We start from the raw sequence: 22,534 nt of genomic DNA on the forward strand, positions 1-22,534 counted from the left end.
GTCCAGCGGGCAGGGGAGAGGACTGCCCATTCTTCCCCTGTGGAGCAGCTGGCAGACTGGAATCACATACCTCTGCATCAGCAGCCAATTCCTTACCATTGAGCCACAAGAGCTCCCTGATAAATACATGGCAGCACTTAGTGTATTTACTAGTACAATGTGTGTTGCTGATGAGTGCACAAACTCTCAACAAGTGCTCCTAAATCAGAAACTCTTAAGGGCAGGGTCCGGTAATCTGGGTTTTAACAAGTTTTCTAGATTTGGATACACCCACACTGCTCCTTCCAGAGAGGAAAAGAAGCTGCCTGTCCAGTGTGGTGGTGGTTGTTATAGTTGTTATTAGGTGCCACTGAGTCGATGACTCATAGGGACCCTGTGAATGACAGATCTGAACCTTTCCTGACCCTCTGCCATCCTCACAACCTCTGACATGCTTCAGTCAATTGTCACAGACACTATGTCAATCCACTTTCTGGAGGGCATTCCAGTGAGGTGTGGCTCTTTAAATGGACCCCTAAGATACTGTCCAGAAAGGAGACCCGCTAGAGTGCTTGACTGCTATCTGAAAGGCTCATATTCATCCAGGGACTTCTGGTGGCCTGGTGATAAGGATCTGCACAGCAATCCTGAAGGCAAGCAGTTCGAATCCACTCCAGGGGAGAAGGATGAACAATCTCCTCCCATGTTATTAACTGCCTCTGAAAACCCACTAGACGGTCAACTGGGTTGATTTCTGACTCAATGGTACACAACAACAGCAACAAAACACATCCAGCAGCTCTGAAGAAAGATCTCCTGGTCTGTCCCTGTAAAGATTAAAGCCCAGAAAATCTTGCAGGGCAGTTCTACTCTGTCACCTGAGTTATTATGAACACAATGACTCAACAGCACCTAACAACAACAGAGCATTAAACAAACCTATGTCAAGTATTCAGAACAACGTCTCATAGCTGAGAGATACTTGCCAAGTATAGCACATGCACAGCACACATGTGAAATGGACTCTAGACGCAGGGGCTGGTTTGCCACCAATCCTACGTGTATCTTCTTCCAAAGCACCAGCTCACCAACATCCACTATTGATTCTTACTGACAGGACCCACTGTTCGGTTTCCAAGGCTGTAAACCTTTGTAAGCGGAAACTGCCCATCTTTGCACAAGGAATAACTGTGGATCTGAGCTGCTGACTTCCGTTAGCAGCCTGACATGTAACACCCTACACCACAGGGACTTTCTTTCCTAAGCACCAGCTCCACTAAATCCTCTAATTGGCAAATATGACCTTAGACACTCCGTCACCAGGAGGGTTTTATGTAATAAGTAGACCATGGACCCACCTAGGTTTCACTGTATTTGGGCTTTATTTTTCCCACCACAGCCAGATCTAAGTATTTATTATTTCTCTTTATATGCAACATTATGGAGAAAATGTTGAATTTATCCATGGTTTCACTTTACTTGGATGCACACACTAAACACATGGAAGCAGCAGTAAAGAAATGAAAATATGTGATTGATGCATTGAGCACATCAATTGTAAAAGAGCTCTGTGAAGTGTTAAAGAGCAAGGATGTCACTTTTAAGACTAAGGTGCACCTAATCCAAACCACTGTATTTCCAATTAATTCATATGTATCTGAAAGTTGTATAATGATTAAGGAAGACCAAAGAAGAACTGATGTCTTTGAATTGTGATGTTGATGAGAGTATGAATTATACAGGACAGATGGAGAAGAGACTGAGATTGTTAACGATTTCAACTTGCTCAGTTCCACAATTACTCTTGACACTAGCCGTCAGGATACAAAAGGCAAATCACATTAGGAAAATCTGCTGTCAGGGACCCCTCCAGAGTGATAAAGGGAAAAGATGTCAGTCTGAAGACTAACATGTTCCTTAACTAGGCCATGGTCTTCACAATTTTTTTCTATGCATCAGAAAGCTGAACAAAGACTAAAAAACGATAGAAGAAGAACCAATACCTTTGAATTGTGGTGCTGGAGAAGAATACTGAACACACCATGGACTGCCAAGAAAACTAACAAGCCTGTCCTGGAGAGGGTGAAAACAATTGCTCCTTGCAAGCTAGTTTTGAGGCTCTGTTTCACATACTTTGGGCATGTTGGTAGGAGGGACCAGTCTTTGGAGAAGGACATGATGTTTGGAAGGGTGGAGGGACAGTGTGAGAGAGCAAGATTCCGATGATGATATGCACTGACGTGGTAATTGAGGTGGATGTGTCAGAGACACTGAAACGGGCTCAGGATAGGGCAGGGTTTAGAGCTATTGTACATGGGGTTGCTATGAGTTGTGGTTGACTTGCCGGCACAAAACAACAACAGCATGGATTATACTAAAGATAGAACAAAAGAACAATCTGTCTTGGAGGTAGGGCAACCAAGTTGCTCCTTAGAAGTAAGGTTAGTAAAACTCTGTCTCACATAATTTGGGCATGTTGTCAGGAGGGGAAAAAAGACACCATGCTTGTGAACATAAAGGGTCAGAGAAAAAGAAGAACCTCAACAGGATGGATTGACAGCGTGACTACAACAGTGGGCTTGTGCACGGTAGAGATAGGATAGAGCAGGATAGGGCAAGGTTCCGATCTGCTGTACTTAGTGTCAACTCGATGGCACCTAACACCAGCGGTGTCCGTGAGAACTCGTAAACATCTGTGAGGGATTCCTGACACAGACAGTTCCTTGGACTCAGGAGGGCTCTGGTCTCACTGGCCCTGCCCATCCGGTGTTCCAGGACGCGAGTCCCTTTGAGAGCTTCAGAATCTGGGTTTTCACCAAGACATTTACGGAGGAGCTAAGCCTGCCTGCTGAAAGGCATCCAGGGCTTAGTGGGCAGTAATGAGCATGGCTGGCCTCCAGCAGTTGGCAAATACCGAGGCACATTAAATGTCACTACAGGCTTTGTTTGGATTTAAATGGAAAACTTGCTAGCATTAGGAACATTTATAAACCTTGCCTAAAGAGGAGAAAAGAATCTCCTCTTTTATTTTTCTTTACTTTTCCTCCACAGATTACTTTTCTGGGGAACCACCAGCATCCCCTTGGACTTTACCTCATGTCTCCTCATTTCTACCCTCAAACACACACTAATGAACATCCAACACGAGCTCATGACCAGGAGTCTGTTCCCAGGCCTACCCTTGCTGATGAGAAAGAATGTGGTGTCCTAACTAATTCCAAGCAGACTTGACCTAGCTACAGACCCCTACACTCATTTTCCCAGGATCCTCTCTCTCTTTGGCTTTTCTTCTTAAAAGGGACATTTGTGCATCTTGTATACAAACATTCACCCCCAGCAAAACCCAACTCCAGGTTTCCAAACTAGAAAGGCATCCAAGGACATCGGTCTAGACTCCTTGCAATAGGTCACTCTTCCACTTTATACATAAAGTTTTACTTTATACGTAAAGGTTTACTAGAGGAAATACTTTCTCAACAGACAGGAAGTGCAGAGTTCGAGTCAAGGGCTCCTGCCTCCTCATGTTTCTTCCCTGAAATCACACAGCCTCCTCCCATCCAAGATCAGAGTCCCAGAGCTAGAGAAGAGCTTTTCATTCTCACCTTCCCATCTAGATCTAGCCAGCCAGAGTTTTCTCATCTATTATTTCATCAATATACTTAATACTTAATCCAAATGGATCATCCTATTTTTGCCAACTCCCCTCTGCTGGCTTGTCTCAACTCTCCAGTTTGTTTGTCTTATTTTCTGGGCGAGTATGAGCATGTGAGTTCCTATGTGGGGTGCCTAGGGAAGCCTCTGTCCTCCTGTTCCACGCCCTAACATTGGGGTCAGAAGGAGATAGGGTCTTGAATGTTTCATGAAGTGTCTCTCCTCTCTAAGGCTTGGAAAGAAATGAAGGATAAGAAGACCTAGGTCCATAACAGCAGACCTACTGGGGCTGGAAGACTTGAATTTTAACATTGGTTGAGATCTTAATAATAGTTCATTTGTCCCCATTTTAGCTTTTTGTTTTGTTTGTTTTAATCCTGGGAGGGGAAACTAGCATGCCAAGCAAAAAACTGTCTGCTTAGTATGTAGAACAAGGGATGACCCAAATAGGCTGTCCTCTCCAACCTGTCTTACTCAATCACTTCAGTCTCTCACCTCCCTGTTAAAACTGCTTATTACTAAACGGAAGATCTCTTGGGCTGGGGAGAAGGGCCCCAAGTTGCTGATCACACAAGCTCTACTGTGCCTTCAGACAAGGCACTTGGTCTACCTGAATCTGCCATAGATAGTATGGGAGCACTGCTGAACCTGTGGCAGAATTCTTAACTTCCATGCAAGAAAACTGCGTTAAAATCAGGCCTGTGAATCTCATCCACAGGCATAATGCATCTGTTCATGGAAGTCTGCTTTGATGCGGAATAGCTCTCAGACTAAGACAGACTAGGAAGAAAGATCAGGCAATCTACTTCGAAAAGTTAGCCAATGAAAACCCACTGGATTACAATGATCCAATCCTTAACCAATCACGGGCATGACACAGGACGAGGTAATGTTGTACACAGGAATATCATAATCTAGGGTCAACTGTGCAGCAAGTAACTACAAAGTATACGACAGGGCTGCCTTAATGATAGAATGAAAATACATATAAAAAATACTGCTCTAAAAAAAAATACTGCTCTGACTCATTGCCATCAAGTTGAACTCGATTCGTAGCTGATCTTTCATTATATTTTCAGAAGCAGTAAATTGCCTGGGAGGAGATTGTCCATCTTTCTACCTTGGAGCAGCTGGTGGGTTAAAACTTGACATCGTTGGGTTTACAACACAACTCCCTATCCACTAAGCCACTGTTGTTGTTGAGTTATGTCAAATCAGTGGGTTTTCAAAGACAGTAAATCTCATGAGAGGAGATTGTCCATCCTTTTCCCACAGAGTGGCTGGTGGGTTTGAACCACGTGTCTTTGGGATTGCAGTGCAGTTTCTCACCTCTAGACCCTTAGAGTTCCACTAAGCATCTAGAGCACCCCAAAAAGCCACTGCAGTACCTACCAAATATCAGCTAATTTTCCTTATTCAGCCAATATTCTGTATTTCTCCCTACAGAAAAAAATGCATTTGCAATATAGTGAAAAAAACTGTCCACAATAGTAATGAATATTTAAAAAGAGATGGATCTCTAGGGACAGATTTCAAGCCTCTCAAAAGAGCCCAGTGCAGATGCAGAAGACCAGGAACCTTCAATGACACCACTAGTAGAGGAAGCTCAAGAAACAAGGATACAAAAAAGGTGGCAACCACTCAAATGTCTGTCAACAGATGACCAAGTGACGTGTGGTGAGAGTGAGTGTATGTGTCTCCAAATGTGCATGACTGTCAAGTAGGAACTGACACATAGCTGACCTGCCAGCAAATTTTTGAAGGGTATCAACCAAGGGAGGAGACTGCCCATCTTTCTCCCTAGGACCTGTTGGTGGATTAGCAGCGCAACCCCCACTATGGACTACAATACCAAAGCATGTATGTGTATATACATACACACATACAATAGAGTATTACTTAAACAAAGAAAAATCAACTTCTCATACGTGCTCCCACATGGATGAACCTTCCAAACATTATGTTAAGTGAAAGAAGCCAGATAGAAAAGATATTTATGGCATGATCTTACTCATAAGGATTACGTATATGTGGTTGTTGTTGATTGTCTTAAAGTCGAGTATGACTCACAGTGACCCTATGAACAAAAGGCTTGAAGCCCCTCTACAACTATCAACATTTATCAAAGTTCACAGTTTCCAGAGGCATGTTATTTAGGAAGTACTTCCAAAGTATAGGTATTGGCTGAAAATAAGGCCCTAGGAATTGATGGAATACCAACTGACACATTTTAACAAACACATGCAACCCTAGACATGCTCACCAGATGGTGCCAAGAAATCTGGAGGACAGCTACTTGGTCAACTGACTGGAAGTGATAGCTACTTATTTCCATTCTCACAAAAGGTAATCCAACAGAATATGGAAATTATTGAATAATGTCATTAATATCACATATAGAAGGATTAATGTTTTTGAGTTGTAGTGCTGAAGACGAGTGGTGAACATACAGAGGACTGCCAGAAGAACAAACAGGTCTGTTCTGGAGAGGGTGAAACCAGGCTGCTCCCTGGAAGCAAGGATTTTGAGGCTCTATCTCACATACTCTGGGCACTTGGCCAGGAGGGCCCAGTCTTTGGAGAAGAGGGAAAGTTCCTGAGGAAAACCCAGGATGAGATGGACTGACTCAATGTCTGGAGAAATGGGATTAGGTCTGCTGAAGACATGAGATTGGCTCAGGATAGGGCAGGTTTCAGAGGTAATGTACACTGGGTTGCTATGAGTCACAGGTGACTCGATGGCACATAACAACTACAACAAGAAGGAAACTCTTGCTTAAGATTATCCTGAGATTATTAGAACAGTATATTGGCATAGAACTGCAAGAAATATAAGCTTGGTTTAGAAGAAATTGTGTTGTTATTAGGTGCCACTGAGTTGTGTTCGATGACTCACAGCAACCCTATGGACAAGAGATCTGAACTCTCTCCTAACCTGTGCCGTCTTCACACTTCCTGACACATGAGAGTCCCTTGCAGCAGCTGCTGTGTCGATCCTCCTGGTCAAAGGTCTTGCTCTCCTCCATTGACTCTCCACCTTTTCTAGTATCATGACACTCTCCAAGGAATAGCCCCTCCTATGCAACATGACCAAAGTATGTGAGGAGAAGCCTCATCATCCTTGACTCCGAAAAGCACTCTGGCTTCATGCTCTCCAAGATATTTTTGTTTGTTCTTTAGGCAGTTCATAGGCTGTTCTGTGCTCTTTTCCAACACCATAGCTCAAAGGCATCAGTTCTTCTGCCATCTCTACTCATTGTCCAGCTCTCAGATGTATAGCAAATGAGTGGAAAGATCATGGTCTGAATCAGATGCACCTTAGTCCTTAACTAACCTCATTACTCCTCAATAATTTAGAGAGGTCCCTAAATGCAGACTTTCCTAGTGTAATACCTCTCCTTATATCCTGATTGCTGGTACCAAGGATTTTAATTGTGGATACAAACAAGATGAAGTTCTTGACACAAGTGACTGTAGCACTAGGGATGTCATTGCTGGTGTCACATTGATCATGGCTGAAAGTGAATAGTACCAGAAGGACATCTAGTTGTGTTTTATCAACTATTCAAAGTCATTTTTCTGTGTGGATCATAACAGAATATGGCTAATATTGAGAAGAATGGGAATCTTGGAACACTTGATTGTACTCATGCAAAAATCTTTACATAGACCAAGAAGCTCATATCTGAACAGAATAATACTGTATGGTTCTAAATCAAGAAAGGAGTGCATCAGGGATGTATACTTTCTCCATATCTTATCAATCTATATTTTGAACATGTCATTTGAGAAGCTGGACTTTATGAAGAAGAATGTGGCATCAGGATTAGATGAAGACTCTTCAACAATTTGCCTTGTATAGTTGACACTACCTTGCTTGCCAAAAGTGAGGAGGACTTGAAGCACCTACTGCAGAAGATCAAAGAGCACTTGCTCCAGCTTTCAATATGGGCTGCATGTTAACATCAAGAAAACAAAAATCTTCACCACTAGGCTAATGGACAGCATCAGGAGGGAGAAATGATTTAAGCTGTTTAATGCTTTTACTTTGCTTGGATCCATAACCACTAGTCAGGAAATAAAAAGACAAGTTGCATTGGGAAAATCTGCCATCAAGGACTTCTCCAGAGGGCTAAATAACAACTATGTATATCTGAAGACTAAGGTACACCCTATTCAAGTCAAGGTCTTTCCAATCACTTGCTATGCATCTAAGAGCTTATTCATAACAATGAATAAGGATGACAGAAGAAGAATCAATGACTTTGAGCTGTGGTGTTGGACAAGAGTGCTGAACCATGGACTGCCAAGAGAACCAACAGGTTTTTTTCTGGAGAGAGTAAAACCAGGTTGCTTCTTGGAATCAAGGATTTTGAAACCCTGTTTCACATACTTTGGGCATATTGTCAGGAAGGTTCAGTCCTTGGTAAAGGATATTATACTTGGAAGAGTAGAAGGGCCTACATAAGAGAAGAAGACTCCAAATGGTACGGGTGGACACCGTGACTGTGGCAATGGGGTTAAGGTTAGATGGTTTGGAGATGGAGAGGTTGACTTAAGACAGGGCAAGATTCAGTGCCACTGTTCACAGGATCCCTCTGAGTTGTAGTTGACTTGATGCCACATAACAACAACTTATAAGAAAGAGATAAAGTAGGCAAATGCATAGAGACAGAAATTTATTAGTCACTACAAGAGGTTGTGGGGAGGAAGGATGGAGAGTTATTGCTTAGCAGAAACAGAGTTTCTGTTTGAGATAATGAAAATTTTGGGGGGAAATCATGGTGATGATTTCAAAGCAAGAAACAGAAAAGATGAAAGTGAGAGACAGAGAGAAGGGAAGAGGAACAAGTCACATGGGAGCAAAATGGAATTTAAGTAATTCCTCTGTCTTACTGAGTGGAAGAGAAGTGCATACACTGCATCTGTATGGTCAAGTTTAGCTCACAAATATTGACCTACTATGTGCTCTGCCCTCAAACCACTTTCAAGGTCTTCATTTGTCTTTGTTCTTCCCAAGGTTATCCTCCTTCATTTTATCCTCTCCAAATCTTTCTCCACCATAAGACCACCATCCAATCTCGGCTTTGCTTGGGCAGGTTTTGTCTAAACAGACTTCCTGATAAAGGCTGTCTTTTGAAGCCAGCATAGGGCACAGAAATCAACAAAGGCAGCCTGGAAGGCTGTCCCCACCACCATGTGAAAAAAAAAAAAAGCAGAGCTAGACCCCAGCAAGGTTGTTTAGTTTGCTCTTTATCATTCAAAAGGCATTTCCAAGAGAATTTCTCTGTTGATGAAGGAAGAGCCCAGGAAGAGCCGTGGTTTCCCATATCCTATCAAATTGAACAGATTATGTCCAAGCACCCACTGCTTATTTGCATTTCAGCATGGCAAAATGTCATCTCAATTATTGTGAGCATGTTATCAGTCCTTGGAAGAAGACGTCATGCTGGGAAAAGTAGAGGGTCAACAAAAGAGAAGGGAAAGAAAGGGAAGACCCTTAAGAAGATGCATCAACCTAGTAAATTCAACAGTGGACTTGGGCTTGGCAGAGATGGTCAGGATGACGCAGGATAAGGCAAGGATTCTATCTGAGGTATAGAGGGTTACTATGGGTCAAAGTCAACTTGAGGGTTCCTAACAACAACAGCAAATCTTACTTCATGTACCAACAAGAGGCAGCTTTCATGGAGACACTATTTGTCCTTCTAGCCCATCCCTATTCCCTTCTTCCTTTCAGCCTCTTTCGTCTCTCATTGGAAAGAAGGGGTGTGGAAGGGAAAAACAGTTGTTTTCAGCACCACAGAAATGGAAGACTATAAATTGCGGCTTCTGACATTTCAAAATCTATGTCAATAAATGCCAGACAATTTGTCACTGGCATATGAGGCAATTTGAAAACAAGTGTGTGCAGTTTGGCCTTGGGACACAGGTGCTGCAAGTACTTGCCGCCATGAACCTCTGAGGTTGGAGCCAACAGCCTCCTCCCATAGCTTGGCATTTAGACCTCAAACAGTGCAGGAGACATCTGTGCACATGCCACCGACATCAGACCCGAATGGGCTATAAGAGAGAACTGGTTCCAGTCTCTTCCTTGGGGCCATCTGGTTAGACATGCCTGCCTAGGAAAATGGGGAGTGAATGTCCAAAATAGAAACCGAGCTACACATAAAAGGTTAAGTTCAAGTGTCTCAGTGTGCCCCTTCAAGGCTGTCCACCCTGCCTTACCTTTCACTACTTCCGGCCTTGCACTTTGTGCTCCAACAACACTAAACAGCTCACAGGTCTCCATGCTCTTGACAGCCTCAGTGCTTCCGTGCAGCTGACCATCCTGACTGGAATCTCCTGTCTACCCCTCCGCACCACCACATCCCTGAGTGACTTCCCCCTAACCATTGTGATTCAGCTCAGCTGTCACTGCTCTTGGACACTGGCCTAACACAGAGAGTAAGAATGTGATGAACTCCAGAGTCAGGGCAACCTGAACTTGACGATGACCATTCCCAACTCCCTTGACCTCTCGAAATTCAATTTCCTCATCTATAATATGGATCAAGAATATCAACATTTCAAGGTTGTTGTAAGAAGATAATATAAATCACTTGGTACTGGAGATGGTATCCAGCAAGTAGTTAAAATTCATTAGTCTTTTTTCATTGTTTCTGACAGTGTCCACTCTGCCCTTCCATCCTACAGTGGAACCCACTCTCACTGAATTTCTGTTTTAATCAACTTCATGTGAATGTAAATAACATACAATAAAATAAGCCAAATTTCAGCGTGTGGTTTGAAAAGTATGTATGATATTGTATATCCTATGTATGATATTGTATATGAAAGATTCTGTCACCATCAATTTTATCTTCCTTTCTTATCTTCAATCTTCCTATGCCTCTGCACTGAGCCCCAAGTAATCACTGATATCCTTATTGATACAGATTATATTGTCTTTCTTGTTTTTATGTGCATCAAGTCACCTGCGACTCATAGTGACCCTATGTACAACAGCCCTAAATCTTGTCCTACCTTGTGCCAATCTCAGTCTCTCCTATAAAAGAAATAATGTAGTAGATACTCTTTTACAATTGGCATCATTCATTCCACACAATGTTTTCCAATTTGTTGTATATCATCAGTAGTTCTCTTCTGTCACAATGCTTTTAATTTTGTATTAGATCAGATTTCCCCACCAGACTAGGAATCACTAATGGAGAGACGGAGGGAAGAAGGAGCAAGTTGCCATGGGGATTGACTAAGATCTTGGCTGTAACTTGCATCCTGCCCCCATGGGATATAGTGCTCACTCCTTAGCAGAACCCCATGCTCCAGCACTCACAGTAGCCAATCCACAGCTACCAGCAGGCTGATGTCCTCTGTCGGCAGGCCCACAGCAGTCAGGATGAGGAGCATGGTGACCAGCCCAGCACTGGGGATGCTGGCAGCACCGACACTCGCCAGGGTGGCTGTGAGGCTGTAGGGACAGAGAAGGCCAGGGCATGGTCAGAGAAATGAGGCCTTGGAAAACCATCTTCAACAATTTAAAATTCTAACTTTTCAGGCAGTCAGAAAGTACATTTTAGCCTTGAGAACAGAAAAATCTAGAGTTCTAAGACTCAAGAATTCAGGTCAAGAATTGATGGAGCTTCTGCAATAGAAGTTGATGCATTAATAAATCAAAGTCTCACTCCATCATGGTATCCAATTAATATAATGTCGTTACAGGACTCAAATCAGGTAAGTGTGGTTCTAATAACAGGCAAGGCAATTTTAAAAAGAGAAAAACAAATAACTTTTAATCTCTCCACAAGAGCACAATTATGTTAATTTCTGCTTATACCTTTCAATTCTCGTGAGCACCAGAGACACCTGGAAGAGTGGCAAGAGCCTGAGGAAGAAATGTTAACTGCCAATGTTAACATGAGAACTCAGCAAATGCCCAGACTGCATTAAGCGGACACTGAGGGAAGACATAAACAGAATCCAAACAACTTAAACTTCAGATGCCTAAAAGCTTCAATGTGAGCTGGAAAAGACATAATTTGGGGAGAGGGTGCCAAGAAATGGTAATAAAAAGAGTCTTTCCTGATGAAACATCTGAAATTCTTAGTTCCCAACATGTCAAGGGTACAATTAATACCATTTTGAAGTTCTTATTTGGGAGAAGGGAAACTCAAAGTTTAAGTGTCCCATGTAGATAACTAAGGGGTCGCTATGCTCCAGACAAGGGCAGTGACTTTTCTTCTTTTCCAGATGTCAGCTATAAAAGAAGTCACTTACAAATGGAATGATGCATCCAAAAATATTGACTTTCATTACGTGGATGCTGAAAAGAAAAGGGAGCTGTCTTTTCCATGATTGTAAAATTCTAGAGTTACAGTAGGTATTTAAGCTCCAAACTGAAAGTCAGTTCCTCAAACTGATTTAACAAGTTCTTTGTCCATTGTTTTTATCAAATAGAATTCTGGGTCTATGTCTTTCCAAAAGCGGAATCTTCATAAAATTAGCCAAAAATCCCTCTACAGAAGACAATGGTCAAATCTACAATGACCATGGGGATGGTTCAGGACCAAGCCGTGCTGCCTTCTGCTGTGCATGGGATCACCATGAGTGAGGGGCCAATTCAATGGCAGCTAAAACCCATTAAGGGATGAAAGGGACTTAGATTTAACTAATCATATATCTTACTTTACATATGAACAAACAGGCCTTGCACGCTTTTATGATGTGTCTGTGCCACTTTAAAAGTTGTTGGCTATTGCCTTTCCCATCTCTTTGAAGACTAGAATTTTCATCTGTATTGAGATTATAGACTGCCTTTGGTAGAATTCTAACTTTCACAATATTGAGTCTTCCTATCCATGAGTCTGGTATAGCATTCCATTTCTCCAGGTCTCTTTTTGTTTCTTGTAGTAATGTTTTGTAATTTTCTTTGTATAGGTCTTTTGTATCTCTAGTTAGATTTATTCCCAAGTATTTAATCTTTTGATTAACTATTATAATTGGTATTATTTTTCTTAGTTTCATTTCTATATGCTCTTTGTCAGTGTAGACAAATCCAGTTGATTTTTGTTTTTTGATCTTTTATCCTGCTAATTTGCTGAATTGGTTGGCTATGTCCAATAGTTTTCTCGCTGTATCTTTTGGGTTTTCTAAATATAATAACATATCATCTGCATATAGAGATATTTTACCTCCTCTTTGCCAATTTGTATACCTCTTATTTCCTTGTCTTGCATTATGGCCTTGTGGCAGGAAGCTGCACTGCAATCCAGAAAGCACAAGGTTCAAGACCACTAGCTGCTCCATGGAAAAAGATGGGCAATCTCCTCCCATGCGATTAACTGCCCCTGAAAACCCACCGGAGGGGCAGCTATGGATTGGTTCTGACTCTATGGCACACGACAACAACAGCAATATTCCAATACAATATTGAATAGGAGAGGTGACAGTGGGCATCCTTGCTTAGTTCCTGATCTCAGGGGGAATGCCTTTAATCTCTCATAGAGAACAACGCTGGCTCTTGGTTTTGCATATACAGTTTTTACTATGTTGAGGAAGTCCTCCTCTATTCCTGTTTTGTTGAATGTTTTAATGAGGGAAGGCAGATGGATTTTGTCAAAGGCTTTTTCCTGCATCAACTGATAGGATTATGTGGTTCTTGTTCTTTGCTTTATTAATGTAATGAATTACACTAATTATTTTTCTTATGTTGCACCATGCTTGCATACCTGTTAAGAATCCCACTTGATCATGATGAATTACTTTTTGATGCATTGTTGAATTCTATTGGTCAGGATCTTATTGAGAATTTTTTTCATCTATATTCATGAGAGATATTGGCCTCTAGTTTTCTATTTTGGTGTTGTTTTTGCCTGACTTTGGTACTGGGAAGAACTGTCCGAAAGGAATGTATGATTAGACATTATATGTATGACAACAATTTGGAACAAGGGGTGCACTGCAGGGTGCCATGGGGGAGTTGTGGTGAGTGGAGAAAATGTGCAACAGTGAATTTAAAAAAATTATATAATAAAAGTTGTTGGTAAGTGTGAATGGAGTGATGTTTTTCCGTAATAACATCTTTCTAAGATTTAGGCCTGCTACATAGACACTTCCCCTAGGTGTTGGTACAGACAACCTATCTGTAATTTCTTTCACCTCATCAATGTGAAGCTGGAAGAAAGGTTTATATATCTAAGTTCTCCTTGGACTCATCTGGGGCACAAGTTGTGGTATTTCCAGTTAGTTGCTTCATATGCACCTGAAAGTTGGACAATTAATATATTGATGCATATGAATTGTGATGTTGGCTAAAAGTACTGAATATACCATGGATTCCCAAAAGAACAAACAAATCTGTCTTGGAGAAAGTGCTACCTGGGTGCTTCTTAGCGATAAAGATAAAACTTCATATCATATGCTTTGGGCATGTTGTCAGGAAAAGAAGGTATTTGGAAAGAGATGTCATGCTTGGAAAAGTAGAGGATAAGTGGGGGAAAAAAAGATGATTGTTCAGTGAGATGGATTGAATCAGGGACTTGAACAACGGACTTGAGACTTGCAGAGACTGTGAGAATAGCACAGAAGAGGGCATAGTTTTGATATGTGTCACTATGAGTCATAGTCAACTCAATGGGATCTAGCAACACCAAAAATCTGAGGCACAAAAGGTAGCAGTCACCAGTCACCAGTGTAGGTTCTAGAGTTGAACAGCCTGGGCTCAAGTCCCAATTTTGCCACTTATTAACCATGTGACTCTGGGCAACGTAATCTCTCACTGGGTACCTCAATTTTCTCAACTGTTTGAAGGAGATAATAATGTTGTCTAATACATTAGATGGTTGGAAACAAAAAAGTACTTAGAAGAGGCCCAGTCCAATACAACTCAATTGTTTATATTCTCTGGAAATCTAGTTAGGGTGAGGCTGCTTTGTAATAAAAATCTCCCCCAAGGTCCCATCAAACAGAAGGTGGAAATTCTAAGGCATTTCCTTGAAAGGGATAGGGCAACCAGGGAAGGGGAATTTCCCAAGTTCCCATGATCCCAACTTTAGCTGCTGCTGGATTTACAATATCAGATGCTTCTGTTATGTTATGAGTCCCTCTTAGATGTCCTACTGCTATTTGGCCATGTTATTTGGCTACTTTTTGGTTTTGTGAGAAAAGAAATCCTATAAAGTTTATAGGTTAGGAGTTATTCTCTTGTTTCTCCATTCCACTCAAAAATCTCACCCTCATATAGGCGAAGTAATCATTTGAAGAATTCTAAAGCCACCATTGCTCCTTGTGCAATGATTTCATCTCTAATCCTAACAATTTTCGGCTCTTCCTATCCTTCTACTTGATTCTTCCCCTTACTCCTTTAGGGTTAGTTCCTAGGAGTTGTGCACGTTTTAAGTAAAACCTAAAAGCAACCCTGCAAAATACACATCATATCTTCCACTGTACCCATAGCTTAGAGCAGCACAGAAACTTAGGGTCACACAGCTTGGACACAGTCTGTGGGACACGGTATCCTTGTCTTCCTGATTACAGTGTCTTCTTGACTCCTTCCCACCTTTAAGATGGAATGAATTGATGAATATGCCCACAACTTTTGATTCCTGTTTTTCATGCACAGAACTAAGGTGATGAGGAAGTTACTTAGAAACGCAGGAGTGAAGTTGAACTTGGCTTCTTTTCACCTGCCAAATTGGATGGTATTGAACTAAGTACATTCCATGTTGTTCACCGTCACCCAAAAGCAGCCATTATAGTGTCTGCAATTAAGGAGTATCTGGCTGAACTTGTCCAGAGACCAGAAATTTCAAGGTATATATCTGTTTGCAGTGAAAACTCACAGTAGTACTATCAGTTAAAATAAACCTTGTCCACATGGATTTAGGAGTTATTGAGTGGAATAGGCTCAGCTGATAACCAAAAGAACAGAAAGTCAAGTCCTAGAAGCATGTTGTTGTTGTTTATGTGCCACCGAGTGACCCTATGTAAAACAGCCCTAAACCCTGCTCTATCCTGTGCCAATCTTATTGTCTCTGACACGCCGATCCCCACTACGCCAGTGATGGAATCAATTCATCTCATCAAGGGTCTTCTTCTCCTGTGCTGTCCTTCGACACTCCCAAGCATGACATCCCTCTCCAAGGACTGATACTGCCTTACAACATGTCTAAAGTATGTCAGATGAAGCTTCAGAATCGTTGCCTTCAAGGAGCATGCTGGCTTCACCCTCTCCAGGATGAACTTTGTTCTTCTAGCAGCCCATGGTATATTCAACACTCTTCTCCAGCACCAAAGCTCAAAGGCATCAACTCTCTTTCTACCCTCCCTAGTCACTGATGCATAGCAAGTAATTGCAAAGACCATGGCCTGTATCGGGTGCACCTTAGTTTCCAGATGGACATCGTTGTTCCTAGGTACCTCGGAGAGGTCTCTAACAGCATACATTTTAATGCAATTCGTCTTTTAATTCCCTGATATTGTAGAGCCAACCAAACTGAATCTGTCAACAATCTCAATTCTCTTCACCATCTATCATGATGCTGCCAATTGGCCCAGTGGGGAGAGACTCTTTGTTTTCTTGATATTGAACTTCAATTCATATTGAAAGCTGTAGTCCTTGACCCTCTGCAGCAAGCACTTCAGGTCTTCCTCCATTTCGGCAAGCAGAGTTGTGTCTCCTGCATCATGCAGATTGTTGATGAGTCTACCTCCAATCCCGATGCCACACTTCTCCTCATAGAGCCCAGCCTCCCGGATAATCTGTTCTGCATATAGATTGAAAAGATATGGAGATAGGACACATCCTTGATGCACACTCTTCCCAATTTTGAACCATGCAGTGTTTCCTTGCTCTGTTCTGACAACTGCCTCCTAGCACAATATAAGCTTTGCATAAGCACAATAAAGTGTTCTGGGATTCTTATTCTTCTCAGAGTCAGCCACAGTTTGTTGTGATCCACAGAGTCAAATGCCTTTGCATAGTCAATGAAACGCAGATCGACATTCCTCTAGTACTCTCTGCTTTCAGCCAAGATCCATCTAATAGTAGCTATAATATTCCTAGTACCATAGCCTCTTCTAAATCCAGCCTGCATGTCAGGCAGTTCTCTGTCAGTCATTTTTGGATAATCTTCAGCAGAATCTTGCTTGCATGTGATATCAATGATATTATTTGATAATTTCCACACTCTGTCAGATCACCTTTCTTTGGAATGGGAACAAATACATATCGCTTCCAGTCAATAGGCCAGGTGATTGTCTTCCAGATTTCTTGGCACAATTTTGTGAGCACATCCAAGGCAGCATCTATTTGTTGAAATATGCCAACTGGTATGCCATCAATTCCTGGCGCCTTTTTTTTTGCCAATTCTTTCAGAGCAGCTTGAACTTCCTCTTTCATCACTACAGGCTCTTGCTTATATGTTGTTTCATGAAATTCTTCTGTCTCCACGGGGGGTGGGGGTGGGTGGAAATCCTTGTGATCTACTTTTGAAAAAAACAAAAAAACCCCACCCACTGAAAATTTTGTGGGGCACAGTTCCACTCTGACACGCATGGGGTTGCCGTGAATCAGAATCAGAACCTGAAGGACACTTGACTTTCTTTAACACTAAAGGGGAAGGATAATAAAACCACTATTCTAGTATCTTCCTTTGGGCCACAGTCAGAAAGCAGAGTTGATGTGGGGTAGTTGAAAGAAGCTGGTTATCGATACAATTTGACTCCTGATTTGGACATCAATAACTATGAGACACCAGATTTGTCCATTAGCTGCTCTAAGCCTCACTTTACCCCTCAGTACAATGGAGATTATGGCAATCTCTTCTCTACAGAATTGTTGGATATGTTACAGGCAATGTAGGTAAAGAGCCTGCAACTTCAGAGTTCCTCAAAGAGTCCCTATCATTTTAGAGCCTGACTGTGCATTTTAGGATTCCCAAAATGAGTCACTTGGACATTGACCTTTCAATTGTTTGGAATTCTTTCTACTTCAAGTGCATTCATTATGCAGAATGTGATCCACCTGGCCCCTTTATTTAGTGCTTTCATAGGATCTAAGCAGTACAAATTAGAGTCTATACAGTTCACAAATTGAGATAGTAAAGGGCTAAAAGGTGGTGGAGGTCCAGCAAGTCAGGTATAATATGGATCAGTGGGGACTGTGGAACTAGAGAGCATGTGTCTATAAAATGCTCAGTGGAAAGGAGCTGTGTTTCTAACCCAAAGGCACATGGCTTAAATCTACCAGTTTCTCCACAGAAGAAGATAGGAAACCTCCTTCTATGTGATTTACTGCCTCTGAAAACTCACTGGAAGGTCAGCTATAACTCAGTTTTGACTTGATATCAACAGCATATATAATCTATGTAGTAGTGTCATCTGGTGTCATTTATAGGGAGCAGTATTGCTAACCCAAATCTCTCTGGTGATTAGAATCCTCTAATTGCTTCATAGGAGAAAGATGAGTACCTCTTCCCATGCCATTTACAGCCTTAAAAAAAACCTGCTGAGAGGTGAGTTATGGGTCAGTTCTGATTCTGCAGCAATGAAGAACTACACATACACACACACACACACACACACACACGGTATCACAGCTGACTCTCCAGAGGGTTTTCAGATGCTGTAAATTGTACAGAAGAGAATGTCCATCTATCTTCATAGAGTAGCTGGTGGATTCGAATCACCTTCCTTTGGGTTGGCAGCACAATTTCCTACCACTAGGCCACCAGAGCTTTTGCATGTGTGTGCATGTATATGTATACATATGTATATCCAAATATACTTTTATATATATATGTGTGAAACAGTTGGATTCTGGAAGGTGAGTGCTCTTGTTTTGGTGAGGGCCAGGTGTGGAACTTGGTTGTTGTTTTTTTTCTGTTCACTGTCAGGTGTAAGCTAATTAGATTTGCCACATTTAGCTGGCAATGAGCTGTAGGCTGGAAGCCTCTTGTTTAGAGTCAACCAGGACCTGTTGGGTAGGCCTTGTATTTAAAAGTCAGTTGGACCTTCTGGCCTACAGCCTTGGGTCTGGTGTTAATTGTGTTTGGGATGAACATTCTTCTTAGTGGTATAGCCCTTGTCTGTCAATTTACTGTACTTAAGTAACTTGACTTTGCTGTGATCCTGAACTCTGTGCCAGTAGTGTGTCAAATGCCATAATGGTTACCCACTGTGGACTGTGTTTGGTGTAACTCCCAGATTGAGATAGACTTGGGAGCAGGAGTGGCATCCACTTCTTAAACAACATGCCTCTGGAAACTCTATGAATGTAGAGAAACAACGATATTTATAGAACAGGGTTCAGGTCTTTTGTTCACAGGGTCACTATAAGTCGCACTCAACTCGGTAACACTTAACGACAACAACAACAACAACAACAACAACACGTATGTGTATATATATATGTGTGTATAGATATAGATAAATGAGAGAGATAGCGAGAGAGTACACACTAGCTGGTCCAACAACAAGACTGTGTTGAAGTCAGACCATGAACTCATGAACAGCCAATGTATAGTGCCTGACTCTTAACCTACCTTCCTCTTTTTCTGATAAGGAACTTGAGACACAGAGTATAGTTACAGGACATGAATAAAATCTTATTGCTATCAGGCTCATTGCCTCTTCCCTTAATTAAAGGCAGATATTCTGGCTTAATTGAAGCATCCACTTAGAATGAGGGTGGCAGCATTAAAATGATGATGACAAAGTACTTTATTCTAAGTTATAATGTCAGGACAACCTTGAATGTTATAAAAATGGATGGCTTCAATGACCCTACATATAAACAAGAAGTTGAAGAGCTAGACAGACCAATAGGTGAGTGCTTTAAATTTATGTGGAAGTGATGTCTTTAAATACTTTCTTAGGAAACTATTCTTTCTGATTTTTTTAAGTGACAAATACGTGTGGTTAAACCAGTTTAAGTGAAAACAAAAATTATGTGCTATTTACTTATAACAAAATGTTCTATGTTCTGTGTAGGAACATCTCCCATGCAGTATTTCATCATTTCTGCTATCACCTCCTTGAATCCTGATGGGAGCATATTATAATGAAAGAAAGACTGGACCCAGAATCGGCTAATGTGAGTCCCAGGTAAAACCCTGTCAGATCATTACTGTTATGTGCTGTTGCTTCAGAACCTATCTGACCCTCTAGTGGGTTTTCAGATGTTATAAACTGCGCTGGAGGAGACTGCCCATCTGTCTTCCATGAAGCAGCTGGTGGGTTAGAACTGCATGCCTTTGGGTTGACAACACAACTCCTGACCTACTAGACCATCAGAACTGCCTTAATCATTACTGTTATTGTTATGAATCGTCAAGTCAAAACTGATCCATAGCTGACACTCCAGTGGGTTTTCAGAGGCAGTAAATCATGTGGGAAGAGATAATCCATCTGTCTCCACTAGAGCAGCTAGTAGTGGATAAATAAATGGCTGTGTTCTGGTGGCCTAGTGGCAAGGAGCTGCAACTACAATCCCAGAGGCGCACGGTTCGAATCCACCAAATGCTCTGTTGGGGAAGGAGGGACAATCTCCTCCTGTACCAGTCAGATCTGATTTGACGGTACACTCACACAAAAATAATAAAAAAAATTAAAAAAATGGCTGTGTTTTTTGGAACCTGAGTTTCTTCATCTGTTATATATGAGTTGGAAATAATGACCCTGTCTACTTAAGTAAAAATGAACTGACATAATACCAAAACCTCAAATCAATGCACTGCCATTAAGTCGATCCAAGTGACTCTCCACCTGGTTTCCAAGGTTTTTAATCGTTACAAGAAGAGACTTCTCCCCTTTCTCCCATGAAGCAGCTGGTGGATTCAAAGCACTGACCTTTGGCCAGCAGCCTGATACATTATGCCCTACACTGTCAGCCCTCCTTCCCTACACAATAGGATTGTTAAAGCACAAATCTCAAAATTCCAAAGCAATTTCACATCTGCAGTAAAAACAGGAGGCATTCGTATTAGTCTGCCTCTTCTGTGTCACAGTCTTTCCTTTGGAGACTGCCAATAATTCTTCTGCTATTTCCATTATTGTTCCTCCAACCGCAGAACTGAAATCCAAGTAGGCAAATGAAGTTAGAGTGGAGGAGGGATAGGACGGGATGTTGCTTTAGTGTTTAACCCCAACCACTTTACTACTTACCTCACAGTCACAATCTGCCCTCCGTCCAGGACAACACCGTTCATTTGGGCTATAAAGATGGCAGCTACTGCTTCATAAAGGGCTGTCCCATCCATGTTAATGGTTGCTCCCACAGGGAGGACAAATCTGGTCACACGCTTATCAATGCCCAAATTTTCTTCCAGGCAACGGAAGGTGACTGGCAAAGTTCCAGCACTAAGAGACAAGAGAGAGCAAGAGAGAAACAAAGGTTATGTCCATTTTAGAAAAGCAGGACAGAGAACAAACTGGAATGCCACCAAAGCTTTTATTCCAATCAAGCAACATGACATGCAAAAAAGCTGTAACGGGCCAAATTAAAAGTCAGAAAATTTGAGGCTCAAACCCAATCTTGTAAAGATGCTAATAGGCAACAAAAGGATTTTGTTGGTTCGGATTTTGTGGAGCTACTTAAAGCTTCAAGTTTCCTTTTACTTTGGTCACCATTTCCATCTTGAACTAAATACTGTAGTGCCTATGATTATTGCCATTAAATGGGCTACAAAAAATAAAAGTTGTGTTAGAAAGCAGTAAGTTGTCAACGGTGAAGCAGAACCAGAAATTTTCATGCTAGAAACACTCTTGCCAACAAGATGACTCCATGGATTGTGTCCAGCCCCTGAGAATTGCCCTGAGCTGGGCCTGCTAATTCTGAGAAGTCTGGACAAACATGACAAGAATCATTCAGCACAAACCTGGGCTCCTAGCAGTTCACTGGGGAACTTCACAGACAGTCCAGATCCCAGATAAATGGGTCTCTGCCAACTCTCAAGTCTTTCCAATGACACAGGACAGAAAACCATGTGGGCTGTCACTAATCGAAGACACAGTATGGGGTGACATCATTCTACTCCTCCCAGCTCGGATGGAGATTTAATGACCACATGACCCAGCCTCAAAGGTCAAAACTCCTCAGAGAGCCATAAGTCTCCTAAAATTGGAGAACTATAAGGATAAAGATTGTTGAAGGCCAGAATATTATTTCCATGTGGAAAGAGGTGCATGAGAAGGTGGGTGGATTCACTTCAAAGCTTAGTAATGGAAATGCAATGCAGGAGACTAAACTGTGGTCCATGTTTTCTTGATTTATTTTTTTAAAGCAAATGGGACACTTCCAATATGCATAGAAATTGGATATTTTTTTTTATCTTGCACTTTGTCCTATTATTAGTCAGAATTGGGGATACAGACAATACAAGTGATTTGATTTCTCAATAGGAAAGAACTAAAGTTAAAAATGCCAGTTCCTGAGTCTTCCAGCATGAAGAAAGGAACTGGAAGTTCTAAAATTAGGGATGCTCAACTCTGTAAACTCTATTCTGTCAAACCACTGCTGTCTGATAACCAATGATCCACGAGTTTTTAATAACAACTTTAGGGTAACCAGAGTCGTTTTACTGGAACATTCTTTCTAGAATGCTGGAATGACCTGGCATTCTTTCAGGTCAGGTATCCATTTCATGCCTCCTCTCTGGTAGTGGGCAAGGAGAAGACCTAAATGTTTGGGAATGCCACTTAGCACCAGTACCAACTATCCTTTTGGTTAGTAGCTAAACATTTAACCACTTGTGTTGTCCTCATTGCTAAAATCCTGTAAACTCAGAAAAACTGAGAGCTAGGCTCATTTGCATACAGGTGATGTGATTCACCTGGCTTGCTTTAATAAGTTCACTGCCATTAATTCAGAACTGACTCATAGCTGATCTTTCCATGAGTTCTCAGAA

General features: G+C 41.6%; 1 protein-coding gene across 1 annotated transcript in view; it reads right to left on the reverse strand.

Annotated features, from left to right (window-relative positions):
- The window catches only part of SLC1A2 (solute carrier family 1 (glial high affinity glutamate transporter), member 2), a 199,300-nt gene that overhangs the window by 15,855 nt on the left and 160,911 nt on the right, over window positions 1-22,534 (reverse strand). The window contains exons 8-9 of the mRNA XM_006883756.1: window positions 20,793-20,987; window positions 10,966-11,100 (exon numbers count right to left, since the gene is read on the reverse strand). Of these exons, the coding sequence (XP_006883818.1) occupies window positions 10,966-11,100; window positions 20,793-20,987 (330 nt within the window). The remainder of the gene's footprint in view (window positions 1-10,965; window positions 11,101-20,792; window positions 20,988-22,534) is intronic.

The sequence above is a fragment of the Elephantulus edwardii genome, unplaced genomic scaffold (assembly GCF_000299155.1).
Source record: "Elephantulus edwardii isolate Elephantulus edwardi_28Jun2011 unplaced genomic scaffold, EleEdw1.0 scaffold00029, whole genome shotgun sequence".
NCBI classification, from domain to species: domain Eukaryota; kingdom Metazoa; phylum Chordata; class Mammalia; order Macroscelidea; family Macroscelididae; genus Elephantulus; species Elephantulus edwardii.